At 38.5% G+C, this 16581-nt stretch overlaps 2 protein-coding genes across 3 annotated transcripts in view; one reads left to right on the top strand and one right to left on the bottom strand.

Annotated features, from left to right (window-relative positions):
- Positions 1-439: 439 nt before the first annotated feature.
- On the bottom strand, positions 440-3344 carry FAAP24 (FA core complex associated protein 24). The gene is made up of 4 exons (XM_061469153.1): positions 3013-3344; positions 2220-2359; positions 1785-1937; positions 440-1173 (listed from the first exon to the last, which is right to left on the bottom strand). The coding sequence occupies exons 1-4, from the start codon at positions 3116-3118 to the stop codon at positions 931-933; spliced, it is 642 nt and encodes a 213-aa protein (XP_061325137.1). The 5' UTR covers positions 3119-3344; the 3' UTR covers positions 440-930.
- Positions 3345-4120: 776 nt separating this feature from the next.
- Positions 4121-16581, top strand: part of CEP89 (centrosomal protein 89) — a 29545-nt gene continuing 17084 nt past the window's right edge. Inside the window, exons 1-11 of one of the 2 annotated variants that reach the window (XM_061469151.1) lie at positions 4121-4181; positions 5827-5933; positions 7167-7322; positions 7946-8147; positions 9265-9367; positions 10515-10543; positions 11393-11447; positions 12773-12991; positions 13355-13497; positions 13847-13897; positions 14978-15065. In XM_061469151.1, the coding sequence (XP_061325135.1) occupies positions 4125-4181; positions 5827-5933; positions 7167-7322; positions 7946-8147; positions 9265-9367; positions 10515-10543; positions 11393-11447; positions 12773-12991; positions 13355-13497; positions 13847-13897; positions 14978-15065 (1210 nt within the window). In that variant the 5' untranslated portion in view covers positions 4121-4124. The remainder of the gene's footprint in view (positions 4182-5826; positions 5934-7166; positions 7323-7945; positions 8148-9264; positions 9368-10514; positions 10544-11392; positions 11448-12772; positions 12992-13354; positions 13498-13846; positions 13898-14977; positions 15066-16581) is intronic. The other variant, XM_061469152.1, reaches the window with a different exon arrangement.

The raw sequence follows: 16581 nt of genomic DNA, 5'->3' as shown, positions 1-16581 counted from the left end.
GAGTTGAAAATCCTGCTCAACTGCCTTCTTGTGATACAAAACCATGCAGACTGAAAGAAGCTTTTTATACACCTCCTTAATGGACACCCAAGGGAAAAGGCAATTTTACCCTTATTAAAAAATAAGAATATAATTTGAAATCAAATGCAGGATGTCAGGAAAACCAATCATCCTCTTTACAAACAACTTTTGAAAATATGAATACTGGAAGAATAAGGCAAATTATGAATTTTGATAAAAATTTTGCATACTATTTTGGTTGTAGAGCATATTATAATTTATAATTAAAACATGCTTGATAATATTTAAAAATATACTGAAATTTATTATTGCAACCTATATTCAAAAGAAAACATTAATTAACCAAGATTATATATTAGGCACATGGGATTAAATTTGATAACACCCTGTGAACTGAAAAAGGAACCAGAGAAATAAGTTAGTATAAAGTCAAAGATTTATTCCTGTAGGACTTCCCAAAGGAATTCCAAAATGTTCTAAAATATATTACTATAAAGCAATAGATGCTACCTATTTAAAGCACCGTAACTCACATCTCTACTGAGAAGATCACACCTCCCAGTATTATAACAAGGTGTTTACTTCTGGAAGATGAAAGCAGGCAAGCAAATTGCTTCTCCATATTTTTCCATGGATGCTGAAAAAGACTGCTTTCTCTCTTGTTTTTGTACAAGACAGGTGCAGAACACTTTACAGACCTCTTCCCAAAGCAATTTTCACAGCTTAATCCACATGGGTAGAACAGCTGTAAAGCAGCAGCAGCAGAATACCTAGATAATCAGTCAACACCTTCCAACTGTTAGCAGGATTATAGAAATAGCCATAATAAGCTATTACTGAAAACAAAATTTTATAGTTCTAAGAAACAAACAAAAAGTCTGTTTTCCAAAACAGCACTACATATGCCCGTCAAGAACATAAAAAAGTGTAGATTTGTTGTGCTGCCGTTTGTCCAACTAGTAGCTCAAGCTCTTCGACGGATGCATTGCAAAGCCGGTGGATGCTTCCAAACTGTTGCAGTAAAAGCAGAGCTTTTGTTTTCCCAACTCCTGGAATTTGTTGCACCATCCGAAACACCGATGGCTCTGCCAGCCGAGAACGTTGTTTATGGAGAAAGGGGTTACTGCTGTGATCCTTACTTTGGTCACGGACCTGAAGCAAAACAAACTCGTAAGCGACACTAGGTGCCCTCTGCTGGGGCGCTGCTTTTGTGGTTTAAAATAGCTCCTTTCATCTTAACTGAGTTCAATGCAATCACCGGGAAGTTTTAACAAGCTCCCTCCTTAAGTGTGTGCCCTTATTATGGGCTTTGAGGCAGATCCACAACCTCTCACTAGGAAGCCAAGTCTCTTAACACCAACCAGGAATTAAAACAATGAATTTGTCATCTTTTTGATGCAATCAGGGAATGGATGAAGGAAAAGAGAAACAACTAAGAACACAGTTTCCCCAGCATGAGACAAGGCAAAATTTCAAGTTGTTTTTTTGACAGAGAACTGAAATGAAGATTGCCTAATGCTATTCGGTGCTACCTCAGTGCACGATCACATAAAAAAAAAATCCAGTACTCTTCCCCTTTTTCTTTGTTCCCAAATAAGCCCTCTTTCCACTGAATTATTACTGTTGCATTTATTCCTTACATTTAAGCAACAAAATACATTGTGTTCCTTTAAGATCCAGGTATTCTTTCTGAAAAGGGTGATGAGTGTGAGAAAACAGGTCATTCTCATGCCCCATATTTGTCCACTAATGTAAAAACTTACTAGCTGAATAATAAGTTGAGAAGCTTCTCCTTGATTTCCCACAGGAAGCAATACCATTCCAAGTTCTAGCACAACAAACTTTTGTACTGCTAAGAAGTACTGATCACTTATTTGAGTTTTCTCTACAATTACAACTCCCCCAAGACTACTGGCCTGTATGGAAACGAAAAAAGGAGGAAAGACTTTGTTAATGACAAGTAGATGCAATGCAACAGAAAGAAAATCTCTATTGAGTATGAGCTGCCTGGAACAGAGGAAAAATAGAAGTTGCAGTAACTGTACTGATGTTTAGTACAACAATTAAACAGCTGTTTATTTTTTCAGCTTTCAGGTGTAAACTATCACAAAAGTTAAGTTCCACTAGAATTTATAAATAACACAGAAGCATGGAATAAACAAATACCAACTGAAAACTCTTCTCTGTGTAGTACTTACATTTCTAAACCGAACCAATCTTCGTTTGAATTCATCCCCTGCAACCAAATCTGCTTCAGAAATATATAAAATGCAAATTCTGTTTGAAATATGAAAATCCACAAGTCCCAAGTCATCTTCAAAGATGAGTCTAATTTTCCCTGAAGGTGAGATGGTTAACAGAAAAAAAAAACAGTAGTTGAAAATATACTAATAATTACTTCACAGCATAATCTTCCTAATGTGTCAGTAATCCTAGTGACTTGACAATGAGCTTCGTATCCTTTGAAAGCTTTTCATCTTTTTAAGCAAAGCTGCTATAAGCAATTCAAAGTACTGTGTGATGCCTTTAGTAATGCCAATTAATAACACTTCCAAACTACAGACTTGAATGTACTGTAGCTTCTTGGTGAACTCTGGTCTTTAACAAAGACTATCACATGCTATTCTGGAAGGATCACCTTAATTTAGTTTGCTGTGCCAAGAGATGATAGCACAGTCCCAGTATCCATGTAAATTCAAGGGACTTCAGTGGACATGAATATTCATAATAGTCCCACTGCTGCAGTTCCCAAGAAGCAGATACTTCTGCTCCTTCCCTGCAGTGCTCCGCAGCTATGCAAGTATGACAGAACTGACCGTGGAGATACATGATAGACAAAAAATAATTTTCAGCCTGCTAACATAGATTGCACCACAAATACAGGATCAATCAGACACAGAGTAAAGCATATTCCAGGCAGTCTTAACCATACTAAGTGACAGAGGGGTAAGCTTTGCCCAAATTGCTTTTCCTCTTCCAGCTTGTGCTTACCTTGCAGCCTTTGGGCTATCTCTGACCCTCTCCACTTCTCATTTCCAATCACATGCCCATAAGGTACAACTACAGATCCTGCTGCCACAGGAAAGTTTGCTTTCATTGTCAGTGGTTACAGTTTTACCCTAGAAAAAAAAAATGTGGAAGAGAGATTAGCACATTTTATAAACCTGCTACAATCTTTTATTATTAAAGTGTGTAAGATGTAATACTCTGGAAGAGACACTATCTCCTCTCTGATGCCACCTTATAGTTAACATATAAAATCAGTACGCATCTCTGTTTACTTGAATACAGGCTGTTTGCTTGCAAATTCTACTAACTACACAGTCAGTAAGAAAAATACTTGAATTATGACAAGCTGATGGCTAGAAAACAAACAAAACCAAAACCAAACCATAAAAACAAACCACAAACTCACACTGCCTTTTCTACGCCCTCATCCATCCTTGCTAGGAGAAAGCCTGCTTCAATCACAAACCTGTCTCGAGAGGTATCTCTCCAGCCAGATTATCAGCAGGCAGAAATGATTTTCAGCTGTATGCGGTGTTCTAACTTTAGGGGAAAACCGGAGCCTCTGAGGGTCCGGCGCGATTTAAAGAGCCAAAGACGAGCCGGTAGGACCGCAACCACCACCACCCCGAGCCACATCTTGCAGCCCTGCCCGGCTCCTCCGAGAGGAGAGGGGCACCGGCCTAAAGGTCCCGCCGGGCCACCGCTGACCTGCTCGGAAGAGGCTGAGCTCCGTCCCAGGCCCCCCCACCTCGCAGGACCGCAGCTGCCCCTTGGGGTCCGCGGCACCGAGTCCCCGCTGGGAAGAGGCGTAGCAGCGCACCGCCTCACCAACAGCCAGCCCAGAGCGCGCGCCTGTCTGACGGCGGAGCCAGCAAATAGGAAGCGAGAGCCCCACCGCCCCTGAGCGAATGAGGAGGCGGAGGGGGGCGGGCCTCACCACTGGTAGGTTGCTAAGGCCGGTAGAGGAGTCAGTAAGGTGCGTACTGATTGGGGAAGCGCAAACCCGCAGCAAATCTGTCGCGTCGTTGTTAGTAGGCGGCTCGCGACGAGAGAAGCGTCGGATGCGTAGGACAAGTACTCGGGAGGCGGTGGCGATGGCGATGGAGGCCCCAGTGGCGTTCAGCTTCAGGAGAGGCCGCAGGGGAGCCTTCGTGAGTACCGCTTCTGCCACTCCGCGTCTCCGTGCCCGTGAAGCGGCGCAGGAGGGGGTGCGTGCCCGGGCGGGGCGAGAGGAGGCACTCGGGGAAGGTGGCCGCGCCTTGCGGGTGATGCCGATGATGGCTGAGCACTTTGAAGTGAAAAACGGGAAGAAAAATAAATCCTAAGCACAGAAAAGGTGTGCGGAGACTGGGTGCTGGTGCGGTGCTTTCCTCAGTTCTGGGCCTGCGTGCCTGCTCCAGAGCACCCGGCGGGGTGCGGTTCCCTCCCTTCCCCTCCCGGCGCTGTCGTGGCTGCATCCCCCGGCGGACGCGCGGCTCGGTCGCTGCTAGCGCTTGGGGAGGTGATCTTCCGAGCGCGCGGTCGCTGCTGCAGAGGGAACTGATGAAAGCTCGTACTGAAAGATTAGAGCAGCCAAGGGTTGTAGTATTGTTAGCAACGGTGCGGATGTTGGCGTCCGACGCTCTTGAAGTAATTGAAATGGGGGGTTTTGTTACTAGAATGAAAACAAAGTATTGACCTTATATTGTATTACTTCGAGGTTTGACAGCATTCTTCTCCCTCAGCTGTATTCCCTGGTAATCACAGTAAGACATCTGCTGTTAATAGTCTTTAGTTAACAAAATACCAGGCAGACTTCTAGAATTAAAGAGCATTTGCAGTGTAAGATCGAGTAAAAAGACGTAATACACCATTTAGTTACTTGATGCGCCTTCCTGTGAAGGCAGAAATATTCCACAGTTCACCTGTTCATTACCCTGCTGGAGAAGACAGCCAAGAATAATTGGGGGGGGGGGGGGGACGACGACAAGGACGGGACACACACATGCACAAACGAACAAAACACCCAACCTCCAAACTGTTGCAGAAACACCAGAAACTTAGCCTGTTTTACTCCATAAAAAAGGCAGTGTGCTTGGTTATGACATAGTATTTTCCAATGTGTAGAGAAAAGACGAGGCAGATGGGCATAAATTCAAACAAAAAAAATTCAACTCAAATGTAATAATATAAAAATATACTGCAAGGACCAATGTAAGGGTGGTCCACAGTAATAATTTTTAAAATACTGTGATGATGGAACAGGTTGCACAGGGAGGTTGTGGAGTCTCCACCCTTGGAGATACTCCAAACCCAACTGGACAGGATCCCAAGCAGCCCTTTCTAGTTTACCCAGCTTTGAGCAGGGACTTGGATTAGGTAATCGCAAGAGCTCCCTTTCAACTTCAACCATTATGTGATTCCATTCAAAGTACTCTTTGTCGGGAGCTCCAGCCCCAGTTTTTCTGAGCTTGTATTAAATTTCTAGAAGAAAAAGAACAAAACCAAACCAAGCCAAACTTGAATTGAGTAAGCTCAAATTCTGGTTTCGCAGGTTGTAATACAGTGGATGAAAAACCTACGTGCATGGCTCTTACATAAATTACATTTCTAACCTTTATTAACAGCTGTTAATACATGTTAAAAAGTTAAACTTGGAACCATTTAGTTTGTTTATATTAATTGCATGTAATTGTCCTTTTTAAGATATTTTGCACTGTTAGGTTTTGTGCATGTTCAGTTCTGTGGGTTGTTGTTTTTTTTTTTAATCATGATCCTTAAAGTCATTGTCAACTAATTTTATTTTAAATTGTTTAGAAAAATATAGCTCATGGCCTGGTCCCTGCTGCTACCATAGCTCCTAAACCTGCAGTTCCCCGCACCCCTCCCCCTCGTAGTCCAAACCCTTCTCCAGAAAGGCCCAGGTAGGTGTCTAGTTCTTTGTTTTGGTTTGGTTTTTTCTTCATCAATTGCAATTGTACACTAGAAAAGCATGATTAGAAGAATTGCATGTCCTTGTTGTAGTATTTATGTGAACCTTTTCAGAAATAGAATGTATTTTTAACTGGGGCAGTTTCCTTCTTTGAATTTTAAAGATTCCTGGTTTTCTTCCACTCCTAAGCATGCTGAATATTTAGGACAATGACCATTATGAATATATAACTTATTATAAACCTGAGTCAATAAAAGACAACTATTTAAAGTTGGGGCTATTTTGAATTTGGCTACAGTAGCGTGTAGTACGAGTCAGGAAATTTTAGCTCATTAGAAAAGTGTAAATTTAATGTAACTAACATGCCACTTTATTGTATATTAAAAAAAAAAAGCAAGAACTTAAAAGAATTGGCATGTAAAACCATGCTGGATTGGATTTGAATTAGCTGCATAGGAAAGTTGCATAAATAGAAAATAGTACTTTATTTTTCTTTTCATTTGTAGTTTCTTACAGTTTTTTATTTATTTTCTCTCTGTTTAGTTCAGTTCTGGTTGTCTTCCTTGGTCTTTCTAGTGTCTGTAACATTCCTACTTAATCCTAGTTCATTTCCTCTTCTTTTTTGGCCTCCCGTTGCTGTTATTTCTTTTACAGTCCTCACTGTTTCTCTTCTTTAATCCTGGTTCCTACTTGTTTTTTCTTCTACATCTTGCTCTTCCCTATTCACTGCAGCATCCCACAAATAGGCGCTTCTATCTACTTACTCTTGCCCTACTCTGCAACGTGCCAGCGTTTATTAACAGCTTCAGTTACCAGTAAAAGGTTCAGATTAGGGAATAATGGAAACTAGAAGGCAGAATAACAGAATATGGAACACTGTTTCAACACAATGCCAGGTAGTATTGTTATGGCTAAAGTGAATGCTAAGTACTGTAAATTATCTTTGTCAATCTGGGGAATGTAACTCGGTATATTCCATGATTTTCATGCATGTGATTTGGAAAACCCAATAGATACTGTGCTTTACTCTTAAGATAGCTGTGTTAAAATAGCTTGTCCGGTTTTGTGCTTTACTTTGGGATTTTTTTGCTGATGCCTGTTGACTGTGAACATTTTGCTTTGCTTAAATAGTGAAAATATTTTGCAAAAAAAAAAAAAGGCATAAAATGCAGAGCACAGAGGAGACATCGGTATTGTTTCATTGCTTTATTCTGTTTTGTTCCAGATCAGCTCTAGCAGCTGCTATCCTTGCAACAACACTAACAGGGCGCACTGTTGCTATTCCTCAGCCTCGGCAGCGATCACTTTCTGAAAGTGATTCCAGCTATGTGGAACAGGAATATTTCGAGCCATATGCTACAGCCACAGAGATTGGAATGGGGTAGTGCATACTTTGTGGTTTGATACCTTGTATTACAAATAGAATTTGCCAGTGCTAAAAGTTTTCCAGAGTTACAGCAAACTCCTGCTATTATAGCTACTGACTTTTTCTCATCACATCATAAATTGGGTCTGAAGCATCTGCAGTCCTTACCTCATTTCTTATAAAACATTGTTTGCATACAGTTTTCACTATATGCATAACATTGAGATTTGGATTACACAGCAATCACATGTAAAGCCATGTATTATTTCTGCTAAGTAACAATCAATTACATAAACAGTTAATCACTGAGTAATCATCTGAATTACATCAGATATTTCCTTTGTGCTAAATACTTATTTCGGACTCTTCTTCCAGTAGAGTTAGCAACCTTCTATCTCTGATCTGGCTTTCCTCTTAAGGCAGAGAAGAAAATGTAGCTGCAGTGCTAACCATCTATTTTAAAGCATACAGATAGGCTATATTCCTCATTTGCAGCTAACAGAAGCTTAGATGTCGTGTTTGTTTTGGCTATTTGGACTTGTGTATATTGTAAGACCATGGTTCTACTTTACTAGTGTTTATTTTTATGGAAAAGTAAGCAACGCTAAAACAGACTTTAAACTGCTTTCTACTTGCAGGCCCAACTGGAATTTTGATGGTAGTGACAAATCTCCTGTGCAGTCCCTGGAAATATCAGGCAATTATGGTGAGGATGAGGACATGGCTACTTATCTTTCGGATGCTGAGAAAGAGGTAGAGTCCAGCTGTCAGAGTAATGAGAGAAGGGGAGAAAATGCTAGAACCAATGCAATTTATGCTGTTTCCTGCAAGAAGAAAAAGGTAGAGTTTTTAAATGCTTTAATTCCTTTACTATGTTTTAATATATGCATGCAAGTATTAAATATTTCTGAGACTTTTCATTCTCTTCTTATTCTTCAGACAGTTAATTTTTATTTCACATCTTTCTTTCTGTGGTTCGTTTACTCCTACCTGAGTTAGGTTTGTTGATCTCAAACTGCATATCCCCAATTACTACATACCTTTTCTTATCAGAAAAACACTGGTATTGTATATAGTACTTTTGCATAATTAGTCTTGTAAAATGTTCAATATTTTATGTTGAGCATAACAGTTATATAGGTAGGTTGCTAAAAGTAGTAGGAACTCTACTTTTAAATGGTTAATGATTCAGTATTGTGCTAACAAGCAGACACCTAGATAGAGACAGGGTATTCAGAATCAAACAAAATAATTGTTGTCTTGAAGACCACTGGATTTTTCTATGTTACAGTTTTGGATTCTCTTGACAAGTAATAACAAGCAATGGGCAGCTTAATACTCCTAAGACACATTTAGAATTCAGTCTAAAATTACGCAAAATTTTAGCAAACAGGAAGAAATAACTGAATAGTAAAGAGACAATAAAATGCTATGTATATGGAAGAAACCAGAAAATGCCCCTGACTGAAGGAATAGTAGTCAGAGAGGAGGGAATGAGGGGTAAAAAAAGGGAGTGAGTGGAGTATGTAGGACAATTGTATCCCAGTAACAGGAAAAATAGTGAAGGCAGTGTTAAAAATTATTCTTGAATCCCCCAGTGCTGTGATACAGTAGGTAAATGGTTGACTTTTTATTAAGAGCAAACAAGTAAATGTAGGATAATTTCACAGGCTCTTGTGACTGAATATCATGACAGGGAATATTTACCCTGTGAACTGAATGGTTATTATAGTTTTCTACCTCTCATCGATCGTTTTGAAGTTTAGATTTTATACGCATAGAGCCCTAAAACAAGCAAAAAATGAGTATGTCTTCTAATTTATTGTCTTAAAATATTGGAGTAGAATTTCCTGTGTGACTGGGACAGAGTATGCTGAAGATTTCATACAGATGTCAAGACACATGGGCTATTTCAACAGTGTTATCATGATTTTTGGCTTGTCTTATTTTTATATAGGAAGAGTTTCCACCATCTCCTAATACAAATGGTGAAAAGCAGGCATCTTCTCATGAAACTGAGTTTCAGGTGCTGGTGGATGAGTCAAATGTGCAAATACAAGGTAAATAAGCTTGCTTTAAGTCAAAGTGCATACCTTTTAAGGCCCTTATTTCCCCTAAGAAGTAAAATTATTATATAGTATTACCCTCTAATGCAGTATGTCTTCTCATATAGCATGCCCTCTTATGTAGTATGCCTCTCTACTCTGCTTTGCTCCTTTACTCTGCTCTTGTTGAGATCGCACTTTTTCCAAACCCCCTGCCATGGGCAGAGGCACCTCACACTAAGCCATGTCACCCAAGGCTCTGTCCAGCCTGGCCTTGAACACCACCAGGGTTGGAGCATTCACAACCTCCCTGGGCAACCCATTCCAGTGCCTCACCACCCTAACAGTAAAGAACTTCTTCCTTATATTCAGGTCCATGATTCTATGACATTAGGCTGTTTTCTTGTAACAGTGGAATACTGTGAATGAAAAAATAAGACAAGAGAGTAAGAGCAATTACTAATTTATTACATAGTTATCTTGTCCGTTCTTTTAAAATCGGGAGAAGTGGGTATCAGAATTTGCTGCAGAGATGCAATATGCAGTTTTGACAGAGGATGGCAGAAGTCTACTAGCTGTTGGATATAAACCAGAAAGCAGAACTGGGTCGTTTTGGAAAAATCTGCATCTTTTTCAGTGTTATTTCAATATTATTTCAGTGGAATTACTTGAAAAACTTCATAGAGAACAATGTTCAGAAAGAATGGGTTGCTTTGGGAACCATTTGGGAAGTGAATGCGTTAAACTGAAAATAATGGGACCCATAAACAGTTTCTTATCCCACTTCTACATAGCAAGTGCTGCAGATCTTGGGAGTGGTCAGATTTGCACTTTCAGAGGTGCAATAGAGTTCAAGCTCAGTAAAATCAATAGAAATATTTCATTTGTCCTTTAGTGAACTTATAATTGTGGAAGGTAGCAGTACAGCTTCATTTCTTCCATAGTTACATCTGTACAGCATGAGGTGAAGTAAGGTATCCAGATACACCATGAGAGAGAGAATGGAAAGTTAGTGATGTAATTTCTGATTTTTTGGAATAACTGTCTTACATTTATTTGCAGTATATATATGGTTACATATCCATATGAACCCTTACAGTTTACAGACTTACAAATGCTTTTTTTTTTTAATTGACTGAAAAAATCTGTTTTAATTTGGCAGAACACCAACGTCTTGGCTTGAATTTAAAGGTAAGGAGATTAATTTGTAAATCTGGGGGGAAAGAGTGTAATAATGAGCTGATAGTTTATAGTCACTTAAAATTAATTTATTGTTACTAGGGAATATATTTCTTTTGGAGTACAAGAATGGCTAATAATTCCTTTTGAAAAAGTATGACTATGTAGGTAAATAGGCCATGTAAAAGCTGGGGTTTGTTAATTCATTTTTAAATATATGTTCTGTTGTTCTTCATGTGAAAGACATCATGTTATATAGCAAGAGATGATTCTTACTATTAATTTTCAAGTTTAAGCCTGGCTTCAGCAAATTTTTATCTGGTTTCCCAGCTGGGCCCATCTGCATGCTTTCATAAGCTTGAAAAAGAATACCCAGAAGTTTAGTTTCCTAGATCAAGTTGCTAGAACATTATTTGCAAAAATGGTCAGTTCTTCCATTGTTAAGGTCGCTTTCTTTCTTCAAGTCCTTGACCACATATATTTTACTTTTTAATTTATTCACTGAGTCACAGTTAGGGACTGACAGTTCATGTCATAATTTACTATCCTAAAGACTTACTTTATACAAACTGACAATTGGGAGCTATTATCCATCCTGTTTGGTCAAGAAGCTTTATGCTTATGTATCTTTTATGTCAGCAATAAAATTGTTTTAAGGACTGTGCATCTAAAGAAAAATACTAAGTTTCAAGTATCCATAAGTGGCAAAATGAGGTAAAAATGCATAAATGAGAAATTGTTGATATGAAACAAACTGCTTCAAAAGTTCTGTTTCTTAAGTTCTCCAGCAGTGATGCTGTTCAGAGTACTTCAGAAAGTAACTTTTAAAGCAGATTATCTAATTTTTTATTTCTCTGCTAGGAAGAGAAATCATTAGCTGAAAATCTGATACGTGGAAAGCCTCCGCCATCCCCAGGTACTTCTGATTTTTCTATTACTTTACTACACGTCTTCACTTTAATACTATGCATATATATAAAAATATATTTTCCTGCTTGTATTCTCTAAACCTAAACTGGGGGAAGAAGGGGAAGCAATTCTCCTGTGCAGGAGGTGAGAAAGTGCTATGTGATCTGTCATGTATAAAACAGTAGTTCCGGGATTTTTGTTAGGTGTTTTAGACTTGCTTTGATTTTACAATCTGAATGACTTTTGGAATCTTAAATAAATGATTGTGAAATGTTTAATAAAGTCAGACTAGAACTTTCCAATCCCTTAAGTTTCATCTACACTAGAGGATGTCACCATTATTTAGTATTCCATTGCAACTGAAGTGGTAAACGTACAGTGATAGCAGATGCACAGTCTGTCTAATGCCTTATTTGTATGTTACTGCATCCATGTAACAATTCCAGGCACAGCACCTTCTGAGCTTTGTGTGTCACATGGATGGGATATGTCATGAGTTACTGGGTTTTTGTGTATTTCTCTGCTGTCCAAGTATCCCGTGCCTTCCCACAGGAAGTTTACAGTGACCATAAGTGCCTGAAATATTACTAAACACATTAAGCTGTCATATGTCATCAATTACAAGAGAGAGCTCCAAATCTATATATATTCTTTACTAGGGATCTGTTCTATACTAAGCTATATTCACGCCTACATGCTACTAGATAATGCTGACTCTTAAAAGTCTCATGGTAAGGATAGAATCTCAGCCTTCATTTTAAGAAGCTTTTCTGCCCACACAGATGAAAGAAAAATTTGAATGTGTGGTCTGTTATTACTGATGCAACAAGTATATCCATGATTTTGCAGATGATCTTAAGTTTTACTTCTGTAAGGACTGTTAAGTAACTTCTGTTCAGTAACAGATCATTGAAGCCTGTTCAGTGAGAAGGAGGTCAAAGCTTTCATTACATAGGGGATAAAACTAAGGAGGGATCAAGAGGACTGACTGGCCCATGCAGGGTGCATGCAATTCAGTGGATATTTCTGTCTTAACTCTCTAGTCACTGATGCTAGGGAGAGGGAAATCTGCTGACACTTTCTGTTCCCCTTAAAGAAGGAACGTTTTCAGTGTCTGAAAGAAAAGTGGGAGCTTTCAGCCACTCTACCATGTAGCTCTCTTTGCAAATCCACTTTTTCATTCTTTGTGGCCTTATCTTCTGGGAGCTATGAGATGATTAATGTCTTACAGGTATCGTTCATACATAATGCTAATATTAGGAAATAAGTATTAAACTTGCTGAAACTCAGAGTCTGAAAACTGTTTAAATACCTTGTACTGTGGCATTGCAGATTTGTCTATACGGGCAAGACAAGCACAGGAAAATATGAGTAAAGAGAAATTCAGAGAACTAAAACAAGAAAACTGGTCTTTGAACAAGGCATACCAGGCTATGGTTCAGCAATTTCAGGGAACAAAACAGCAAATGGAAGAACAGCAATTAAAGCTGAAGAGACTAAAACAAGAAAACACAAGACTTAAAGAAGCTGCAGAGAAGTCACATAGAGAAGGTGGGAGAAACATATGTAGTTACCTTGTTTGATTTTTCTAATTTCTTACAAGCTATTCCTTCAGTAGTAGGTTTTCGCTTACTGTCTTGAGTAAGTATCTGTGCAGAGTATTTTCAGAAAAGTATTTTCTACGTGTATAAAAATTTTGTCAAGGAATACTTACGTGGTCATGAAAAAGAATTAGTTGGTGGTTTGAAATGTACTATTTTCTTATTAGTATTTTTTCATGGGCTTTTTCCATTGCAGTATTTTGAGAGAAATTCTCCTATGATTCTAGCTTACTGAGGTTTTTTTCCTTGCAAATTAATGTGAACATTCCTTGAATTTCGATTGAAATTTTTTGTTGGATGTTTGTTTTGATAGAGGAGGCTACAGAATTGCCTTATCTCAGACAACAAGCGCAAGAACTGATAGATGAAAATGATGCTTTGAAAAGGACGGTTCATCGTTTAAATGTAGAATTAAGTCGCTATCAAACTAAATTCAGGCCATTGGCCCAAGAAGAGGTAAGAGTCTTGGTTATAAAAGCACTTTGTACTGAAGTGTCCCATTGTCCTTTGATTCATCCTTGAGTTTTTAAGACTTTACTCCAAATTGGCCAAATGGTATAGGCTTTTTCTGAAATTTAAGCATTTATCATTAAATCTAACTTGTAAGAAGTTAGACTTTCTCCTGTATTAATAATATACTGAACTTCCAGTTTTGGTTACTTTTGTTGAGTGTGTATTACATATGCAACACATGTAATTAGAAACATAAGCTTGTTTGGGTTAATAATTGTGATTGCAATGGACAGTTGTTGGTGCTTCGAAGAGCAGGAAATAATTTCAGTATCTTTTTAAAAATCCCCTTTAGCATCTGAAACTGAAAAGCTTACCCATGAAAGGGCCACCACCACCATGGCTGGTAAGTAAAGTAATACTTTCACTTACCTGCTCATTCCTTTCTGACTAAGTGGTAGAATTTGTTTACAGGATCTAAAGTATTCTGGATATTACTTAGTTGCTCTGCTGAACCATCACATACAAGTACAACATTATAAACATTCATGTTTGTTGCATAAAAAGATGTAGGTCAGAACTTTGCAATGAAGTGTGCAGCTCCAGTTGCAGCTCCAGGCTGCATATAATCATTGACTTTGAACTACTGGATGTAAATTAAGTAGAAGTCCTGTTACCCTGATAATCATAAATACCATCTTCCGTCTTCCCTTAGTATTGTCTAGCATATAGTTTGCTTCAAGGAATATTGTTAAATTGTTAATCTTCTTAATTGTTAATCTTCTTAATAATGTTGTGGTTATTTTTAAGATGATACTAAAAAAAAATAGCATATTTCAGTGATTCCCATGGTAGGAATGGTCATCGGTCTTCCAGGTGCTTCTGAATTTCTGGCAAGAAGAAGACAGTCTGTGAAACTGAATTTGTAATACGTGAAACAATTTTTCCTTGAAATGCTAATCGGATCTTACATTTTTCCTTTCTTGTTGTTATTCAGAACTGTACAGAAATAGGGAAGTCCTCTTTCTGCTCTGCCTTTCTAGCTATATATAATATCCAAGAAGTACATACATATGTATTTTAGTTTTAAAGATGCAGGTTTGAGAGTGTAAAAATTCCTTTCCTACTTAGTAATAAATTTGGGCTAGATTATTTATTAACTGTATTCTCATCTTGGTTTCATATTCATTTGCATACATATTCTGCTGTTTTATATATAAGTAATAGCTGCTTCTTAGTGAAGGCATAGCATCCAGATTTGTCCTTTCCAAAGCTTGTCCCTGAAGTGGTGTTCTGAAGTGCTTCTGAAGCATTATTTTGCATGTAGTTGTCTGCATGCTTGTATAAGCCCTGCACTTTTGTCTGCAAGGTATATATAGAAACAGCTTTTAAAAGTAACAATAGATAACAGGAGAAATAGTAAAAAATATTGATAAGATTGTGGTTTGTGATTGATTTATATGGATTGATTTTTTTATATTTTTAGTTGGATATGAAGTATTTGTCACCTCTCCTATTGGCTTATGAAGACAGAATAAGAGAAAAGGAAGATTTGCATCTAGAACATGAGGCAAGTTGCCACTTAAAGACCACTTACACTAAAGTAGAAATAAAGTACTGAAAATTTTTTAAGGTCTTTGACAAAGCTGTTTTCTGACTCCAATTAAAAGTGACTTTGTTTTACTTTTCCATGCATAGTTACTGTGCTATCTTATCCTACTTGGCTTGCTTTTTTTTACAGCCTGTTCAGATATAGAAGCAAGCACTACACTGGCATGTACAAGAATTGGATTCTCTGAATAGAGTAAGACATAAACACAGTCAGTGGTAGAAGGAATTTACAATTGTGATTGATTCGTAACAGGGGATTCAGTGCCCTGTGTAACTGTTCTTCCAGTTACAGGCCTGTGGATTTTGTGGTAGAAGAATATTTACTTACAGCTAGTTCAGGAATGAGTACTCTTCTTGCTCCTTAGAAGTACTTTTTTGTCAGTGAGTCTTTGAAAAATGGTGATTTGCTTCAGAGAAGAGCAGCCATAGGTTTTCAAAATAATTTATTTCCTTAAAAAAATTAAACCATATAAAAAGGAGAAAACATCAACAGTTTTATATTACTGTAAATTCATTGTATTATCCTACCATATTCAAATTTATGTTGTTCATATTGATAATATATAGTATCATGTAGTAATTTCCAGAATTTATTTTTTTAAATCCATATTTTAAGGATCTACAACTTGCTTAACTCGAATGACACTTGGCAAAAATGTGACACAATTCAAATATCTATATTATTTTTAATCAAATATTACTAGATGGAAGCCATTTAGAAGTGAAGTATGCACATCTGAATTAAAGGTGAATAGAGAGAATATCATAGAATACTTAGCGTTGGAAAGGACCTTAAGATCATATAGTTCCAAACCCCCTGCCATGGGCAGGGACACTTCCCACTGAACCATGCCACTCAAGGCTCTGTCCAACCTGGCCTTGAACACTGCCAGGGATGGAGCATTCTCAACCTCCCTGGGCAGCCCATTCCAGTGCCTCACCACCCTAACAGTAAAGAACTTCTTCCTTATATCCAGTCTAAACTTCCCCTGTTTAAGTTTTAACCCATTACCCCTTGTCCTACCACTACAGTCCCTAATGAAGAGTCCCTCCCCAGCATCCTTACAGGCCCCCTTCAGATACTGGAAGGCTGCTATGAGGTCTCCATGCAGCCTTCTCTTCTCCAGGCTGAACAGCCCCAACTTTCTCAGCTTGTCTTCATACGGGAGGCGCTCCAGTCCCCTGATCATCCTCATGGCGTCCTCTGGACTTGTTCCAGCAGTTCCATGTCCTTTTTATGTTGAGGACACCAGAACTGCACACAATACTCCAGGTGAGGTCTCAGGAGAGCAGAGTAGAGGGGCAGGATCACCTCCTTTGACCTGCTGGTCACGCTGCTTTTGATGCAGCCCAGGATACGGTGTGAGCGCACACTGAAGCTGGCTCATGTTCATTTTCTCATCAGCCAACAGCCCCAAGTCCTTCTCCGCAGGGCTGCTCTGAATCTCCGCCCAGCCTGTAGCATGTTTTTACGTTTTT

Source organism: Pezoporus flaviventris, unplaced genomic scaffold, assembly GCF_033815535.1.
Source record: "Pezoporus flaviventris isolate CSIRO_AGI_PZ_B2104156 unplaced genomic scaffold, CSIRO_AGI_Pfla_v1 ptg000054l, whole genome shotgun sequence".
Lineage (NCBI taxonomy): Eukaryota > Metazoa > Chordata > Aves > Psittaciformes > Psittacidae > Pezoporus > Pezoporus flaviventris.
This window is presented reverse-complemented; position numbering and strand designations above follow the sequence as displayed.